Below are 18,221 nucleotides of genomic sequence, written 5' to 3' on the forward strand. Positions count from 1 at the left end.
GTTAGTTGTAATAATTGATTCAATCAATTCATTATTTACCTAATCACCCAAGTGTCACTGTTGTCATCGACAACAGTGTGGTCAAAATCAAACACCATCAGAGTCTTCATTTTTCACCTGGAAAAAGACATCACTGTTTCAGATAAAGAAAACGGCACAGTAAGATATAGAGTAATAAAAAAAAACAAATATTGTTTTGGATTCATTCATTTTAAAATGAATAAGGAAAAAACATATTTAAAATATAGAAAAAAACAAATGCAAAACTAAATTTAAAAAATCTATTTAAACAAATAAATAAAAATGTTTTTTTTATTTATGAAAGTACATGAATAAGGGAACTAATTAACTATATATTGGACATTTTATCAATTAATTAATTAATCAATTAATGTACATATAATTTAGATAGATAGATAGATAGATAGATAGATAGATAGATAGATAGATAGATAGATAGATAGATAGATAGATAGATAGAAATTCGGTTGTCACAGCAGTCCGGTATTCAAGTACGATAAAATACAATAAAATACAATAGAATAAAATACTGAGGTAGTATAAATAAAAACAATAGAAAAAAAAACACAGAATAGAACAAGGACACTTAAGAAGTTAAAAAAAAAAGCAGATCAGTTGGTAGGTTGGCAAGATGATGGTAATTATAATTATACTGATGATATGATGGCAACAATGCTATAGTGACTAGACGGTATATAATTGTAATAATAGTACAGTATATAATATATAATATAATATGTAATAATAAATAGAAACAATATAAAATAAAATAAAAATAAATAAAATAATTATAAATAAAATAATTGATATATAATATATATTTAATAGCATAGTGGCAGAATAATGTATTTATCTAGTCATTTGGCAGCCTCCATCCTTCATACATAATATTCTCGTTATTTAGAGTTCTGTGACGCATGTTGGGTGTAGTGGTGACGTAACTAGCAGCTCTGTCTGTCTGTTAACGTTCAACCAACTTATCTTTTATCAGCACAAACTGAAACTCAGCACAACAAACTGTGCTGCTCGAAATAAGAATAAAAAAACTCTCCTCTATATCATCACCCTGTTAAAATAATCGCCTAACTCATTTTTTCAAGTTTTGCATGAAACTTGCATGAAAAAACTTCACCAAAAGTATAACATATGAAATTAATTGATCATTTCACTCAAAAATGTTGTATCAAAGGCTGGCTATTGGCATAGTAATAACACTGTGTGTAAATTATGTAACTTAAGAAAAATAAATTACTTTTAAATAAATAAAAAATTGTAATAAATTACAATTTTTTGAACATGCCTTTGTGACTTAAGCAAGAAATGGTAACACTTTATTTTGAAGGGGTCTACATAAGAGTGACACAAGCCTGTCAGAAACATGACATGACAAGTATCATGAGCATTAATGTTACTTCAAAGTGTCATTAATGTTCATGACACATTCCATGTCATGTTTATGACACGCTCATGGCACTCTTATGTAGACACCTTCAAAATAGTGTAACCACAAGTGTAACCATATCTTGCTTCAGTCACAAATGCATGTTCAAAAAATTGCCTAAGTCTCATTTTATTTTGACTTAGGCATAATAAATCATCTTAAGTCACACACTTGACATAGACCATTATCTTAAAGGGGTAAAATCACATGATCTGATCAATTGAGGATGTAGGCGATTTTACCATAGATGGCAATGAGGAGATGATTTAGGCAAAAAAAAATGACTTAGGGGATTATTTTAACAGTGTGGCGATATGCCGAATTTACCACAACACCTCAATTACTCCTGATGTGTTGTAAGTTATTTTGCAATGAATATAAATATTAAGTTTAAACCCACTAAGTTTAAAAAGGCTGATGTTTTAAAGAGGTCTGGTTGCCTCGTCTCCTTCCAAGTAAACGGCCTAGTAACCCGGCTAATCCTTCTGGTAGAAATATGCTTTAACTATTCAGATCAGGCTAATGGGGGACAACAGAGATTACAGTGGTTTCTGAAATAAGATATATAAAATTATATAAAATGCAGGATATCAGGTAAAAGTGTAATTAAGGAGCCACTGACCTCAGTCTGCCTGTCATTTAGTTCCTTCTCCACTTGCTGTGTTACAAGATATGAACCGATATAAACATTTTCTGCGCTCATTACCGCCACCTGCTGCTAAAGTGCAGGTTTCACATGAATTATTATTACAATTATAGCAAGAATCGTTCCTATACACTGTAATAAATTATTCTGTAGTCATTTAATTTTACCTAATATATTTGATAAAATGTATTAAATATAAATGCGTCCTTGATTTTGAGGCAGTGGTTTAAGTAACTTTAATATAAAAATGTTTGAGATAGAATCTACTTATTTTGATCGCATTAAATATAATCTTTATGTGTATGTAATTCTAAATCAAGAGAATTTTTGATGAATCCAACACAATAGAATTAGTCCGTTTTTAATTGACTGTTAAGTTGTTTTTAACTCAACTTGTAACGTAGTTAGATTTAATAAATAAAATTGCGTGCAATTTGTTGCCTTAATTTTATTGAGTAGCTATTGTTTATCTTTTTTTTTACAGTGTAATATCTTAAACCTCTGGAGTCACCAAAAGCGCCAAAGCATGACTTTTTCATCACATCCAGACTAGAAAACAAAGCAGCATGGAGCCCTACAATAAAAAAGAATACCTCTAAAGTTCTGGCTGTAAACTCCATGAGGCCAGTTTCAGTTTGATGATGATATACCAAGTAAAACTGGAGAAAAGGTCACCATTTATTTTGTATAAAATTATAGAATTGGATATAACCCTCTTATATGTTAGATTTGCAACCTTTGTTCATATTTGCCACATTTAGAATTCTTTATTGAGCATGATAGTGTTTTGAAAGTTAAAAAAAACTCAAAATCACATTTTATGTTGGACTAAAGGACTAAAAAAGTCACAAAATGACTAAAAGAAGACACAAAATTATAACATTGTTATGCTGAACACACAAATAAAATACAGTCACACTAACAGAAAGTAAAGAGTTGGATGACAGGATCACACACAATCACAAGATCACATTTATATTGGTTTTTCTTTGTTTGTTTTTGATTCAAAATGTTGATCCAGTAAGTCAGAATAAAATGTATATATATTATTAGGTCATATAGGTGAGGTTATGCTGAAAAAATATATACCAACATGGCATTTAAACATTTTAAGTGGTGTATACAGGCAGGATGAAAAGGATTCAAAAATGGACAAAATAGCCCAAAACTAAGATTCAAGATGTTTACTGTAGAAGTACAGTCTTATGAAATAATTCCCTGGGAGGCTCATTAAATAAAAAACTGTAAATAGTACATAAAATAAGATAAGAGATAAGATATAACTGTAACTTTATTCATCCAGCAGCGGGGAAATTTAGTTGTCACAGATATAGACAAATATAAAAGCAGAATAAGAATAGGAATAGAAAAAATAAGACATATACATTCATTCTATACACATTATATACATACATTTCTGCTATTTGGCATTATTATTTATATATATTATTGTGTTGTTTGTTTTCCAAGATAAATTCCATTAACAACAACTGTAAATAGTAAATATAAAAACATAATTAAAAAATCTAACATTATGAGCTGTAATAGGCTATATGTATTTTTTGAAAAAAAATAAAAAAGTATTTTATATATATTTTTCCCCTCAAAAAAATGAATGCGCCTGTTGCAGTACATTTATGGCACTGGCAGGCGTATTTTCCCTCCTTTGACCATTAGGGGGCAGTAACACACAACCTTTATTACACAGGAAATCAAACAGCGAAGAAGAAAACCTGTCAGTTGGTTTCCTGGTTGCATAGAGTGAAGAATCTCCTTCTGTTCAGATTGTTGTTTTTCTCGTCTTTAAGCTAAGCGGTCAATTTATTTCGACCAACATGTTCAAGGGTTTCGGGACGTGGCTGGGTCTGGAGAACCAGACGTACACGAAGACGGCAGACGACAAAGAAGAGCTGAGTGTGGAGCAGGAAGAAGAAAAGGTGGTTGAAGCACAAAACGAGGTAAACAAACAGCAACCAGCTGACCAGGATGCAGAACCAGAGGCGAACCCAGAAGACCCAGAGCACGGAAAAGGACTTGGTGGTGAGAAATAATAATGTATTATTACACCCTGTATTATTGCGTAATAACTTCATTAAATGTCAAGCTAGGTCAGTGGTGGTTCTAGACCAGTTTTACTGTGGGGGCCAAGCAGGGGCCAGTGTTTAATCAGAGGGGCACATTAAAAACAGCAAAGATGATATTTAAGCATTCAAAACCTTTATTTTAGCTTATTTAAAAATCTAATTTAAGTATATTTGGAAGATACAAACAAATTGATTGAAACAATGAGACTTACCAACTATTTTTGTACGACAATGACATTTCTCATTTTTGTGCACAATTCCTTTTTTTAATTTTGAAAGTGCAGTACAGTGAGAATGATCTTTATATTTAGCTTTTATTGCACAATTAAACTATTCTACAATGTACACATTCTGGGTTCCTTTTGTGTACAATGAGATATTGTTTGAACAAAAAATAGGTTAGAATTGTTCCGTCTCTCATCTTTACAAATTGATCATTTTATTATTATTTGACACAGGGGCCACAGCAGGGGCCAAGGGCTTCTTCACAGGGGCAGTGGCCCCTGTAGGCCCCTGTGTAGAACCGCCACTGAGCTAGGTAATTGGCAACACTGCTTCTCAGTGGCTCGAGGACCGTGCTGTTAGCATGTATGTTAACTCACATAAACACCTCAGAAGATGGTAGTTTATTAATGAACGCTTTCTCTATTTTTTTTTTCCAGAAAGGTATTATTTAGTCCAGTGCCAACAACAGGATATATGACTGCTGCTGCTTCTGATACAAAAAATCTGTCCTGCCACATGCCATCCAATCCCCTTTATTTATATAGCACAATTTTAGCAAACACAAGGTTTCCAAAGTGCTGCACAAACAATAAATACATAACACAATACAAAGAGATGTAGTAAACAATAGATCAGTAAGAGGCAATAAATTAAAAATGGGATAAAAATAAATAAAATAAAATGTAAAATGTACTGCCCGCACAAAATAAAATGTGCATGAATACAATAAAAACAAAAAATCATAAAATCAACATAAAATCAACACTCTACGTGGTGTTAAAAGCCAACGAGAAGAGGTGGGTTTTAAGAAGAGATTTAAAATGAGACAGTGACGAGGTCTGTCTAATGTGCAGCGGCAATTAATTCCAAAGTTTTGGAGCTGCGATGGCAAAAGCTCGTTCCCCTCTGAGCTTCAGCCTAGCTCTTGGCACTCTCAGGAGAAGCTGGTCAGCTGACCTGAGAGAGCGGGTAGGAGAGTAGCCATCACACTGTACAATAACAAATAGTCTGGTTATTACATACAATCGTGTGTTTTTTATGCACACTGTTCATTGCACCTTATTTTTTTCACGGCACAAACATTTCTATACTGCATATTTATATTTATTCTGCACTGGAATTCTACTCCTTAATGCATACTCCTTCTTTAGACACTTTATTTTTACATGACATTTTATTGTATTTTTATATTTTATTGCTTGAAGTATGCCTAGGTTGTTCTTTTTATTTAATTGTGTTGTCATTGTCTCTGTGTGTAATGCTGCTGTTACACTGTAATTTCCCAGCTTGGGAAAAATAAAGTATATCTATCTATCTATATTTGTGTTGTTGTAGCAATGATTTTAGTTATAGTTGCACAGTGCAATTATGTTGTTGTTAACCACCCTGTCTTCTCCATATTTAGATTACATCTTCAGTTTTGCATCCAGTGCCACCAAGAAGTTCTCCGAGTCGATGGTGGAGACAGCTCAGACCATCAAGAAGACTGTGGAAGAAGGGAAAATAGACGGCATTATAGACAAGGCATGTTGGAGCTGTTGTTGTTTGACAAGTTAGGCAGCATATTAAAGACATGTGAGAAATGTGTGAGAGGTTTTTCAAGAGCCAGACTTTGCTCAACCTATTTAAAGTATATCTTTGTTTCACTTGTGTATCTGCAGACTTTCCTAGGAGACTTCCAAAAGGAGCAAGAGAAGTTTGTCCAGGAGAAGAAAGCAAAAAAATCAGGTAAAATCAGAAGGGAAAGTTTCTTACAAAGTGATCCCTCATTATATATTTTGTTCTGTGAAGGTCTCTTGCTTTATGGGGCACACTAGCTTCCAATTAAAGCGCTTTACATACTTCACAAGAACAGAGAAATTTGTTCTTGTTCTTGCCACCTCGAGAACAAGAACAAAAAGTTATTTCTGGCCTGGACACAAGAAACTCCACTGCAGAACTCCTGGGAAGTCCTCACAGGGCCCTCCCACTGCAGCACACATCTCATTCAAATTCAAATATCTGACCGATCACACAATAGTTCTTGGACACCACACAAGAAAAAAGTTCTGCCCAGATAATCTGTCAAATTTGTTCTCTCACCAAGGGCTGCAAGAATAAAATGACATCATTCTGTTCTTGCAGCCCTGAGAGAGAACACATTTCTCTGTTCTTGCGGAGTATGTATTCGCCTTAAGTCACTTGCTTTGCACATCGTGGTATGTTGTGGGGGGGGAAACAGGAAATTCTAGATGTTGATTGTAAGATAGTAAGAAACAGTGAAGTGAGCCCATGAAGTAACTTTATCAGAATAGAGAGATGCATGTGAGAACAGTGGACTCATATTATCAGCCTCTATTACCACAGATCCAGGTGTGTGCATGTACATAACTAGGAGATAAGAATAGTGAGAGCTTTGCGACCACTCAAAGCGCTTTACACTACAGACTGCGCTCATTCACCCTTTCACACACACATTCATACTGGTGGCAGAGGCCACCCTAAACAGTCCCACCTGCCACCATTGGGAATTCATTCACACACCGATGAACGCAGCATCGGGAGCAATTTGGGGTTCAGTATCTTGCTCAAGGATACTTCGACATGTAGGCTGCGACGGTCAGGGATCGAACCACCAACCCTTCGGTTAGGGGCCAACCAACTCTACCAACTGAGCCACAGCCCCATGTTCTGATGATGTTCTGACTGTGACTCTCTGTCTTGGCCAGGACTCTTTTGTAAAAGAGATTTTTAATCTCAATAAGACTTTCCTGGTTAAATAAAGGTTAAATAAAAATAAATAAAAAAAATGTACACAGCTCGTCTGAAGTGTGACTGTGCGGTGTGTTTGTTTGTAGAAGCAGCGGTGCCTCCCTGGGTCGGCTACAATGAGGAGGAGACGATCCAGCAACAGATCCTGGCTCTGTCAGCTGTAAGCAAACACATCATATACTGTAAAATAGAATGATCTTATCACTCTTTATCTCTGGAATAATTAACCCCTTTTGTATAACTGATTGTAGGACAAGAGAAACTTTTTGCGAGACCCTCCCGCTGGTGTCCAGTTCCACTTTGACATGGAGCAGATGTATCCTCTGGCTGCAGTGATGCTGGAGGAGGACCAGCTCCTCAACCGCATGCGATTTGACCTGGTTCCTAAACTGTCAGTTGTCTTCCAGTGTTTTCTCTGTGTACAGCAGGGATGGGCAACTGGAGGCCCGCGGGCCGTATACGGCCCGCACCCTCACTTGAAGTGGCCCTCAGTACAACTACATGCAGTTAAGCATGAAATCTTAAAAGTGCAGTGTAAAAATGCACAAAATTAGGCAAGGCAAGTTTATTTGTATAGCACAATTCGACACAAGGTAATTTGTGCTTTACATACACATTAAAAACAGCAAGACACAATTGAAAACAGTAAAAACAGTCAATTAAAACAGGGAAATTGAAATAAAAATATAAATAGGATAAAATAAGATACAGCAGGAAAAAAAAAAAGAGATAACATAATAAAAAGCACAAGTCAAACATTGTGTAGTTAAAAAGTAAGGGCAGTAGAGTAGAGCAGATAAGTGTTAAAGTTAAGAGTACGCTGCAGTAAACAATAGTGTTTTTAGTCCTGATTTAAAGGAGCTGACCTCAGATCTTACTTCTTGCAATTAATGTTGGTCTGCTGTTCTTGCACTGAAAACAAAAAGAAATCACAGTAAGTGGTTATTTTTTATTTGCTTCAAACCTTTTGTATTCCTATTTATACTGTTATACATGCATTTGAGCATGAAATATGTTAAGTTACTGCACTGTAAACATATTTAAAATTGCAGTTTCATAAGTGTACGGTCCTATATGTGGCCCTGTGGTAGTGTCGATGAAAAACTGTGGCCCCCTGCAGCATTTAAGTTGCTCACCCCTGGTGTACAGTATGCGTTTTACATGATGTGCCAATTGTGTTAACAGGAAAGAATTACCTGTGCAATAAACTAAAATTAACTTATGTGTTTGACAGCGTGAAGGAGGAAGTTTTCTGGAGGAATTATTTCTACCGGGTGTCTCTGATCAAGCAGTCGGCTCAGCTTACAGCGCTGGCAGCCCAGCAGCAGCAGAAGGACGGAGAGGACCGAGGGGCCAAAGTTTCACCTGAGGACGTCGTCTTAACAGGTCAGACTTTAAACCGCTTGGGTGACAATCTCCACATTTATTTTACGTCTTGGTTGCTGGGCTTAAGCCATAGAATATAACATTATATGTTTTCATATAATGTTTTCTGAATCTGCTCTTTTGACTTCCATGCAAACATTATCAGACACATTAAATCTTCAGACAAAGGCTGTGTTATGTGTATATAATAAAGTTATTATTTAACAATAGCAAGTTTTGTCTTTTGGCTTTTTGGGCCTTATTTACGGCCATTAATGGTCCAAAATGTCTAATAGCATTGTTTTTCCAAGTTTCCTGTACAAACATGAAAAAGCTTTGAGCCGTGTGTGTGGTACTATAGAGCAGCTGTTCTCAACCTTGGGGTCGGGACCCCAATTGGGGTCGCGAGATGATTTCTGGGGGACGCCAAATCATTTTGGAAGTCAGCTCTGTCTCCACTGTGTTAAAGTGTTCATGTGTTAATGTGTTTTAGTCTTTTTGGTCACTTAATGTCTTTTTTGGTCATTTTGTGTCTTTTTTTGGTCATTTTGTGTCTTTTTAGGTCAATTTGTGTCTTTTTTAGTCATTTTGTGTCTTTTTTTAAATTATTTTGTGTCTTTTTTTGGTCATATTGTTTCTTTTTTGGTCATTTTCTGTCTTTTTTGGGTGATCTGAACTGTGCGTGTGAGATTGTGTTCAGTGAGTGGGGGTCACGGACAACATGGATGTTAAATTGGGGGTCGCGACTCAAAAAGGTTGACAACTACTGCTATAGAGCGATCGCTTCCAGTTCCACCAGTTAAACATACAGAAAGTATACCAGAGTGATATATGTTTAGGGCTTGGTGGTATTTTGTTCAAGTGTTTCCTTTCTTTGGACCTCTGCCAATCACATACTCGTCCTTATTTGCATAGAAAGGCACTCTTCATACAGAACTCAACTTTGAAGTTGTGGTATGACTGAGCTCTGTAGGTGGAGCTCATGGTGTAGAATCAGAGGCCATCCATCGTCATCAACATGATGTTAGAAATTATTTTTTAAGTTGAAAAAAGTCATGAAAAGCAAGGCATTCAGCTTGTCATTGTTGTTAAAGACACTCCTGCTGCTTATAACCTCAGAGGAGAATGTGGTTTTAAAGGAATTTCAAGAGTCATAAATTAAAATAAATAAATGAATAAATCAAGTTGTGCTTTGTATGTGGCAAACTAACACTGTGTTGTTTTCATAGACAATGTCAGACCAAAAACTCCACCTGTTTCCATCAGCGACATACAAGAGGTAAGAAAATATAGATGTGTGTGAGTGTGTATGCATCTTAATAATTCCCAACTATCATCTGCAAACTTGAGATAGAATCATAGTCAGTTTTCTGTCTAACTTTCTGTGCAACTCTCAGCAACGCCATGAAGAAGAGGAGGAGATGTCAACAAGTCCCGGAGTGTCCGAGTTTGTGAGCGATGCTTTCGACTCAACCGCCATCAACCAGGAGGACCTGAGGAAGGAGATGGAACAGCTGGTCCTGGATAAGAAGGACAGCCTCCCCTCCCCCGATGGTGAGCTTTATAACACTTTCTACTGATTCTTCAGCTAAATGTCATCTCCTAGATCAGAGGTCTCAAACTCAAATTACCTGGGGGCCGCTGGAGGCAGTATCCAAATAACCAAAAAAAGACACAAAATTACAACAACAAAAAAAGACACAAAATGACAGAAAAAAACTAAATTACTTAAGAAAGACACAAAGTAATCAAAAAAAGACACAAAATTACAAAAAAAGACTGAAAAAACACTAAATGACTTAAAAAAGACACAAGATGACCAAAAACTACACAAAATTACCAAAAAAGACAAAATCATTTAAAAAAAGACACAAAATGACCAAAAAGACCAAATTACTTAAAGAAGAAACAAAATGACCAAAAAAACACACAGAATTACAAAAAATGTATTTATACAAAATATTACGAAAAAAGACACACAATTATTTTTAAAAAAGACACAAAATTACCAGAAAAAAAAAAAAAGAGACACAAAATTACCCAAAAAGTAATTAAAGGGACCTTCCACACACAACACGGTAAAGTACCATTCCTATAAACTCACATTAAACTTTCATATCAAGGTGGGGGCCACACAATATCATCATGAAGGCCGCAATTGGCCCGCGGGCCGCAAGTTTGAGACCCATGTCCTAGATCCTCACATTACACAGCTGCAAGTACAGCATTTTTTAGCCGTGCATCCCCTTCTATGTCCCAACCGTGTTGACACACCCCCACACCTTCAAAAAAACCAAAATGCAATAAGCTTTTTTATAGCCGTATTAAAAGCGGCATGTTTAATCATGCTCAAATGAGAACACACATATAATTAAATAATCACCATCACAACAATGCAGTCTGGCATTTGAATTAACCTGAACACAGTTTCAATATAATGCAACAAAGTTATGAACAAGCTTCCACTTTTAAGAGCAAAGAGGATGATGAAGGCTCAGGATCAGAGGCAGAAAGCACATCATTTGGGAAAATGTTATAATATTTTGAGCCGCGTTGAACAAAAATTGCAGCAAGTTTAAATGAGCGTGGAGCTAAACAACCCGTCATCATAACACAGGCTGGAAACATGGAAGAAGATAACTTCTTCTACGCTTCATTTTAAGATGAAGAGCATTTTGAATAGCCTGCATTTATTTATTGATTAATATCACAGTTTTTGATTTTACATTTTACAAAGGAAATGTTTATTTACACTTCTTTATTGTGTGGGGGGAAAATTTAATTGTGTAATTATCAGACCGCCATTACATTTTTCATCTCGCGCACCCCCTAGTAGCAGCTCGTGCACCCCCAGGGGTCCACGCACCACACTTTGGGAATCTCTGTATTAGGCTAATTTGCGATTAATCAATCACATCGATCACCGCACAATGCATGCTGATTAGATTTGTGTCCAACTTGATCTCGACTAGCTCTGGTGTCATAAACACATGGGCACAGATAACCTCAGAAAATCAGTTTTTAGAGCCAGGTGCCACAGTTGCTTTCCATTTGCTGCAAAACCAAGGGCTTGATGGGAAAAGCCTGAGGGTGCTTTCACAACCCAAAGTTTCTTCCTTTGGAGCTGTGGTGTGGTTATATCCTTGTTACGGTTCGTTTGGTCAATTTTGAACACTCCAATCACACTCTGATGTGGACCAAAACAACCGGTTTCCAAACTAACCCTACTGTGGTTGGTAATCTGACCCAATTATAGGAAATGAACCAAAACAAAGCAGACTGTGGGCTAGCTGATGTTTTATTGACACTAGAGCAGGATTACGGCCAGTATTATCAAAGGTTCTCAGGTGTTTTTGGCTCCATGATGCTTTGTTTATTTCTGTTAACATTTTCCACCATCAACTTTCCAACCATTAAGAAATAAAACTGCAAGTATATTTCCTTAGTACATGCCCCTTTGCAAATGTTTTTTTTTTTTATTATTATTTGATCCGCTTACATTTATGCATTGTGAGATCAAACAAGACTAATTAAAAAACTAAACAAAGGTATAAATTTCATGGATGCGGTTTGTGAAAGCACTCTGTGTCTCACCTGATCTGACAGCTGATGGGTTAAATGTTGACTCAGCTATAGGATTTAATTAATTTTTGTTGGATTAGAGAGATTTATGTTCTATTTGTCTGATTCAGAGGTTTATCCTGTTTGCAGAATAACCGTTGTGTGGCTGATGGTGATGTTAAATAGACTAAATACATTCATATTTAATAGATCATAAACTATACATCGCCTATTGTAAATTAACATTGGACTATTTAATTATTGAAGCATTTAGGAACACAAACGTGTGGTAATTGGGATTCTTAAAATAATGTTTGTACAGTGGTGAAGCCCCTCTGTGTTTAATTATTATTGTTTTCAATGTATTAACATGTAGTTTGGAGGCCTGTTCAGCTGATTTACATACATCAGCAAACTGATATGATGCTGATTTACATAGAATTCTTGTAAAATGAGGTTGAACCATAACAGAAATCACAGATTACTTGTATAACATTGTCATTGGCTGCTCTGTCTTAATTTAAACAATTGGGGGCTGCATACAAACTGATGAATGGGCCTGATAACATTCTTTATAAATGAGAATCACATCTAACAGGATGTGAGTGTTTCTCTGACTTCCTGTACAGACTAAAGGCTGATGGGAACTTGCCGGAAAACCTTTTTGTCCCAGTTCATCTCGAACATTCCTATTAAGCTACGTTTACATGATGACGGTCTGAACAGAAGACGCAAAAGTGGCGTTGCGTCTTCACTTTTTATTCCGCGTTTAGGTGAGCGTTTTCAGGAGGAAATCTGCTGCATACGGTGACACAAAAGTGTGTGGGATTGGATTGTATGCAGCCAGGCGGCATCACTTAAAGTGATAAGAGCATCTTTGGGCATGTTGAAGTTTTCACACCACGTATTTTCATCAGCTACTCCTTCCACAAAGTTCTCCACCATCACTAGATCTCCCAGGTCTCCTTCACAGCCGTCTGGCTCGCCTCCGACCAATCGGTGCATCCAAAATGTGATAGAAGTAATCACAGATCCTTCTCTGTTCACTAATACTGTGAATGAGAAAAGAAGACGGAATCACAAAAAAGAGTCAAAATTACGAAGAAAAAAAAAGTCAAAATAACGAGAAAAAGTCGAAGTCACAAGAAAAAAGCCAAAATGAAAAAAAAGTTGAAATCACGAAAAAAAAAGAATCTAAATCACGAAAAAAAGTCAAAATAAGGAAGAAAAAAAAGTCAAAATAACGAGAAAAAAGTCAAAATGATAAAAAAAAAAAGTCTATATACTGAGAATACATCTGTACATATCCTGTACATTTGGTGGAAAGACTCCTGTAAGTTTATTAGAGCTGCCAGAGCAGCTTGAAGGTCCGACGCATTGAAATAATCCCACATGTTTATTTATTTCCTGTACTGGAGCATGTATGTGACGTAAACACATACGTGACGTGAGCAGATCAGATCAGAGTTTTGTGTCTTGTCAGTGTAGACGACACGCTACGGAGGAGAGGATTTAACTTTTCCACTTTGGAGGGTGGTTTCAGATTTTTGCGTTTTTAAGCCCCAAAAACGCCGTCACCGTCTAAACGAAAGGCACTTCCGATAAAATATTTTGTCGTTTTTACCCGCAAGCGTCCTCGTGTAAACGGGGCCTAAGTTAATCAATCAATCAATCAATCAAACTTTATTTATATAGCGCTTTTCATACATATAAATGCAACTCAAAGTGCTTTACAAAAGCAATCAGCCCGTCCAAACATATAAAACACCAACAAACAGTTGGTGACAAACAAGTATGACAGATTTAAACAGGACAGGAAGACAGAGTATGAAGAGAGAGAAATACAGCACAACATGACAACTGAATTTCCCTTCGGGGATGAATAAAGTAATCTATCTATCTATCTATCTATCTATCTATCTATCTATCTATCTATCTATCTATCTATCTATCTATCTATCTATCTATCTATCTATCTATCTATCTATCTATCTATCTATCTATCTATCTATCTATCTATCTATCTATCTATCTATCTATCTATGAGGGGAGGAAAGGAGGAAAAAAAATAACCTCGCAACATAAGCAAAATATTGGTGTCCTAATTTGCCAGTTTGGAGGACAATAATCTGTAAATGATTGCTCATTATCTTCCATTACCTTCCATTCAGACGAGTCGGCAGACTGGGAGAAGGAGCTGCAGCAGGAGCTCCAGGACTACGAGGTGGTGACTGAGGCAGACAACAAAGACGACCAATGGGATCAAGAGATCGAGAAGATGCTCCAAGCCGACGACAGCTAGACGACCACTGCGTGTCTGTCTCCTGTTCAGTGATCTGGCCCCAGAACAGAGGAATTGTGACCGGTGATGCACAAGGGAGTGAACTTCCACTTTCCCTGCCCCGCCCAGCTGTGATTACTATCATGTAAACATTCTCTAATGAAGGTTTTAGATCCAATAATACCAAGAGTGTGGCACCTCTGCTGGATACAGTGTTCAGGTGTCTTAGTAAAGTTCTCTTTCCTAAATTACTTCTACCTACTTGCTTTCCTCTACCCTCTCTCTCTCTCTGTGTGAAGGGAGAACGCCACTAGAGGGCGCTCCAGTTCCAGTACAGTGAATTTTATAACGGAGGGGGCTTGTATGAAATGACATTTCTCTGTTTCCACTGCTGCTTTCTGGTGGGTTGTACAGTAAAGTCCTGGTATAGTTATAGTAGAGTAAAGTCAAATGTAAAGTTACATGAATGTAAATAAAGATGATTCTAACACTACACTTTATTTCAAGTTGCATTTCGCTTTCATTGCATTGACCCGCTTGTCATTTTACATTTTGTATCCAGTTCTCACAAACTCCTGTGTGCATGTCTGCTTTACTTTCTCTGCAACTGAATTACTGTACATTTTCTGTTTAACCTGTCATCCTTTAATAAATATTTATCCGTTTTTATGTCATCATGTTTAAGGTTGGCACAAAAGTCCATGGGACTAGATTTTAAAATAATGTGAACTCTTGTTTTGAACAATGCTACAAATCCTTTTAATGATGCTAAAACTCAAATTATTTTTATACATACACTACCGGTGAAAAGTTTTAGAACACCCCAATTTTTCCAGTTTTTTATTGAAATTCAAGCAGTTCAAGTCAAATGAACAGCTTGAAAGGGTACAAAGGTAAGTGGTGAACTGCCAGAGGTAAATAAAAAAAGGTAAGCTTAACCAAAACTGAAAAAAATGTACAGTTCAGAATTATACAAGAAGGCCTTTTTCAGGGAACAAGAAATGGGTTAACAACTTAACTCTATGGAGTCTTGGGCTATTTTGTCCATTTTTTAAATTATTTTCATGTCTTTGTAAGTCATTTAGTGTCTTTTTGTGTCTTTTTTTGGTCATTTTGTGTATTTTTTAAGTCATTTTGTGTCTTTTTTTAGTCCTTTAGTCCAACATAAAATGTGATTTTGAAGCTTTTTTTTACTTTCAAAACACTATCATGCTCAATAAAGAATTTTAAATGTTGCAAATGTACATTCATTTCAGAGTACACTGAGACATTAAACTGCATCATTTTCAATTAAATTCTGGAAAAGTTGGTGTGTTCTAAAACTTTTGACCGGTAGTGTAAGTACATAAAGGCTTGTTTGTCCTTGAACACTTTGATTCTCAGTGAAGTCTGTCTAAAGAAAGACAACAATTTGAACATTAACATAACGTGTTAAAGTGAAGATTTCTTTTATGTTACGCATTATAACATATCGAGACTGGTCTGTTTTAAAGAACAGGAAATGTAAGGAGAAAAAAGGTGCAAAACAAACTTTAATAAACTCGCACACAAGTTTAAAATCCACACCCTTCGAGTCTTGCTGCATGGCAAGAGAGCATTGTAGAATTATTTGCAGATTGAAAGAGTGTTCCTGATAACTTATTGTTACATAATGTTTGTTTTCACAGGTGTATTTATTTTGCTTATCATTTGTATTGTGATCTAACGAAGGCCTGCATTAGGTAAGTATGACAAAGTAGCATGGCAAGGGAAACCCAGTTATATGTTATTCAGACATTTACAGTGATTCCCTCGTGTTCTCATTGTTTATTGATTTCTACCAGGATGTTGCAGTTTTTATCACATTTCATCGTGTTGAAGAGAAAAGCTATTGTTATAATTAGAAATTAATTTTCTTATCTGCCACAGTTTCTAAAACCACACTCAAAAAAATGATTCAAGCCCTTCTTAGATGTGACACATTAATGTATTGTTTGTCTAATGAAAATATATCAATTAAAATCAAATCAAAAGTAGTTTAAGAAGTGAAACCTAAAATGTATTAATTTACTCCACTGTCCTTCCCTTCAACCCAAAAAGAATGACTTTCAGTTCTCCAATTCTATGTTTTTAGGTTGAACGAACACAATTTCTTTATTTTAGCTCTCCTTGACATAAACAACATGGTCTCACAGGAATCCGTGAAATAGCCACGGATTTGCTTAACTCAAAATCCGTGGAATAGCCACAGAATCACTCAAATTTCCGTGAGACTGACACAGATTTAGCTACAATACAAGTTAATGACAGTCATATCCCGTGGCTATTCCAATATACAAAGTGATTATGTACATTCACTGAGTGAATATTTAGAAAATAAAACAAATATTTCTTGCTAGAAATGTGATCAAAATCCATTTTTATGCAGAAACTAAGTCAAAATATTGATCTTTTCACTTAAAATGAGAGAACTGTCCACCATGTTTTTTGTTCTGACCTCCGGGACCTTGAGAGTCACGTGACTTGGAACAAACCAATAGTCATATCCCGTGGCTATTCCATGGATATTTTTCATTTCCTATCATTAACTTGCATTGTAGCGAAATCCGTGTCAGTTTCACGGAAATTTGAGTGATTCTGTGGCTATTCCACGGATTTTGAGTTAAGCGAATCCGTGGCTATTTCACGGATTCCTGTGAGACCAGGTTCGACATAAATGAGTTGAGGTAACTCAATTTAAATTCAATACATACATGTTTTTAATTTGAGTTCGACCAAATGTAAAAAAAAGTGAGCTACATTAACTCAAAATTCAAAATCAATTAAATACATTATATTGCATCGATGCACTTGTTTTGAGTTTGGGCTACATATATTTGTTTGATGGAAATTCTGCCCACAATTGAATTGAGTTCATACATGACCTCACATTTCCCACAATGCCCTCAACCAGACTGTGACCCTGTTACATTTTGCAGTAAAGCCTTACATACAGGGCATTAGACATACCACCCATCAACCTCATCAACACATTATTTATTGCATTTTTACCACCTTCCAATGACTTTACGAACATAAATGTCCATGAACTTATGTCTGAAACACACAATAAGCACAAAAATGAAGTCTCACTTTATGGGACAGCTGATTGGTTTCGATATTGACTCAAAGTTTTTATAGAAACCTTTAATTCTGTTGGATTAGAGAGAGATTTAGATTCTATTTGATTTGAAGGTTTATCCTATTTACAGAATAAACAGTGTGGCTGATGGGGATGTTAAACAGACTAAATACATTCATATTTAACAGATTTAGACTATTAACAGTATTTTGCATGTTAACGTTTGACTATCTTAATTATTAAAGTATTTAGGAAAACTTGTGGTAAGTGGGATTCTTCTGTACAGTTATGAAGCACTGACTTTTTTGTGTTCGATTATTAATTTTTTTCAATTTATTAATATGTAGTTTGTGAGGAGTGGGCCTGCTCAACTGATTTATATCGTAATTAGTCATGTTAATGACATGATGGTCTAGGGCAGCTACTGTGTTAAAGTATTCATGAGTTATTGTGTTTTAGTCTTTTTGTTCATTTAATGTATTTTTGTTTTTGGTCATGTTGTGTTTTTTTTGGTCATTTTGTGTCATTTTTTGATCATTTTGTGTCTTTTTTGGTCATTTTGTTTCCTTTTTGGTGATTTTGTGTCTTTTTATCTGTTTGTGGTCAATTTGTGTCTTTTTTGGTCATTTTGTGTCTTTTCTGGCCATTTTGTGTCTTTTTATCTGTTTGTGGTCAATTTGTGCCTTTTTCTGTGGGTTTTTTGGTTATTCTGTCTTCTCATTTTGTGTATTTTTTTGGTCATTTTG

General features: G+C 35.8%; 2 protein-coding genes across 2 annotated transcripts in view; one reads left to right on the forward strand and one right to left on the reverse strand.

Moving 5' to 3' along the window:
* The window catches only part of phospho2 (phosphatase, orphan 2), a 5,618-nt gene extending 3,490 nt beyond the window's left edge, over positions 1-2,128 (reverse strand). Inside the window, exons 1-2 of the mRNA XM_059351616.1 lie at positions 2,085-2,128; positions 40-117 (exon numbers count right to left, since the gene is read on the reverse strand). Of these exons, the coding sequence (XP_059207599.1) occupies positions 40-110 (71 nt within the window). The 5' untranslated portion in view covers positions 111-117; positions 2,085-2,128. The remainder of the gene's footprint in view (positions 1-39; positions 118-2,084) is intronic.
* A 1,730-nt stretch (positions 2,129-3,858) lies between these two features.
* Positions 3,859-15,247, forward strand: LOC131986566 (synapse-associated protein 1-like). The gene is made up of 9 exons (XM_059351591.1): positions 3,859-4,148; positions 5,823-5,941; positions 6,079-6,145; positions 7,255-7,328; positions 7,420-7,559; positions 8,403-8,554; positions 9,763-9,812; positions 9,931-10,087; positions 14,266-15,247. Exons 1-9 carry the CDS (start codon positions 3,944-3,946, stop codon positions 14,394-14,396), a joined length of 1,095 nt encoding a protein of 364 aa, XP_059207574.1. The 5' UTR covers positions 3,859-3,943; the 3' UTR covers positions 14,397-15,247.
* Positions 15,248-18,221: the final 2,974 nt, after the last annotated feature.

The sequence above is a fragment of the Centropristis striata genome, chromosome 2 (assembly GCF_030273125.1).
Source record: "Centropristis striata isolate RG_2023a ecotype Rhode Island chromosome 2, C.striata_1.0, whole genome shotgun sequence".
NCBI classification, from domain to species: domain Eukaryota; kingdom Metazoa; phylum Chordata; class Actinopteri; order Perciformes; family Serranidae; genus Centropristis; species Centropristis striata.

Excerpts from the sequence above, each read along its gene's own strand:
- LOC131986566 (XM_059351591.1), top strand. The coding sequence starts at position 3,944 with ATGTTCAAGGGTTTCGGGACGTGGCTGGGTCTGGAGAACCAGACGTAC. Across the intron at positions 8,555-9,762 it reads TGAGGACGTCGTCTTAACAG|ACAATGTCAGACCAAAAACT; the intron begins GTCAGACTTTAA and ends TTGTTTTCATAG. Across the intron at positions 9,813-9,930 it reads CCATCAGCGACATACAAGAG|CAACGCCATGAAGAAGAGGA; the intron begins GTAAGAAAATAT and ends TGCAACTCTCAG.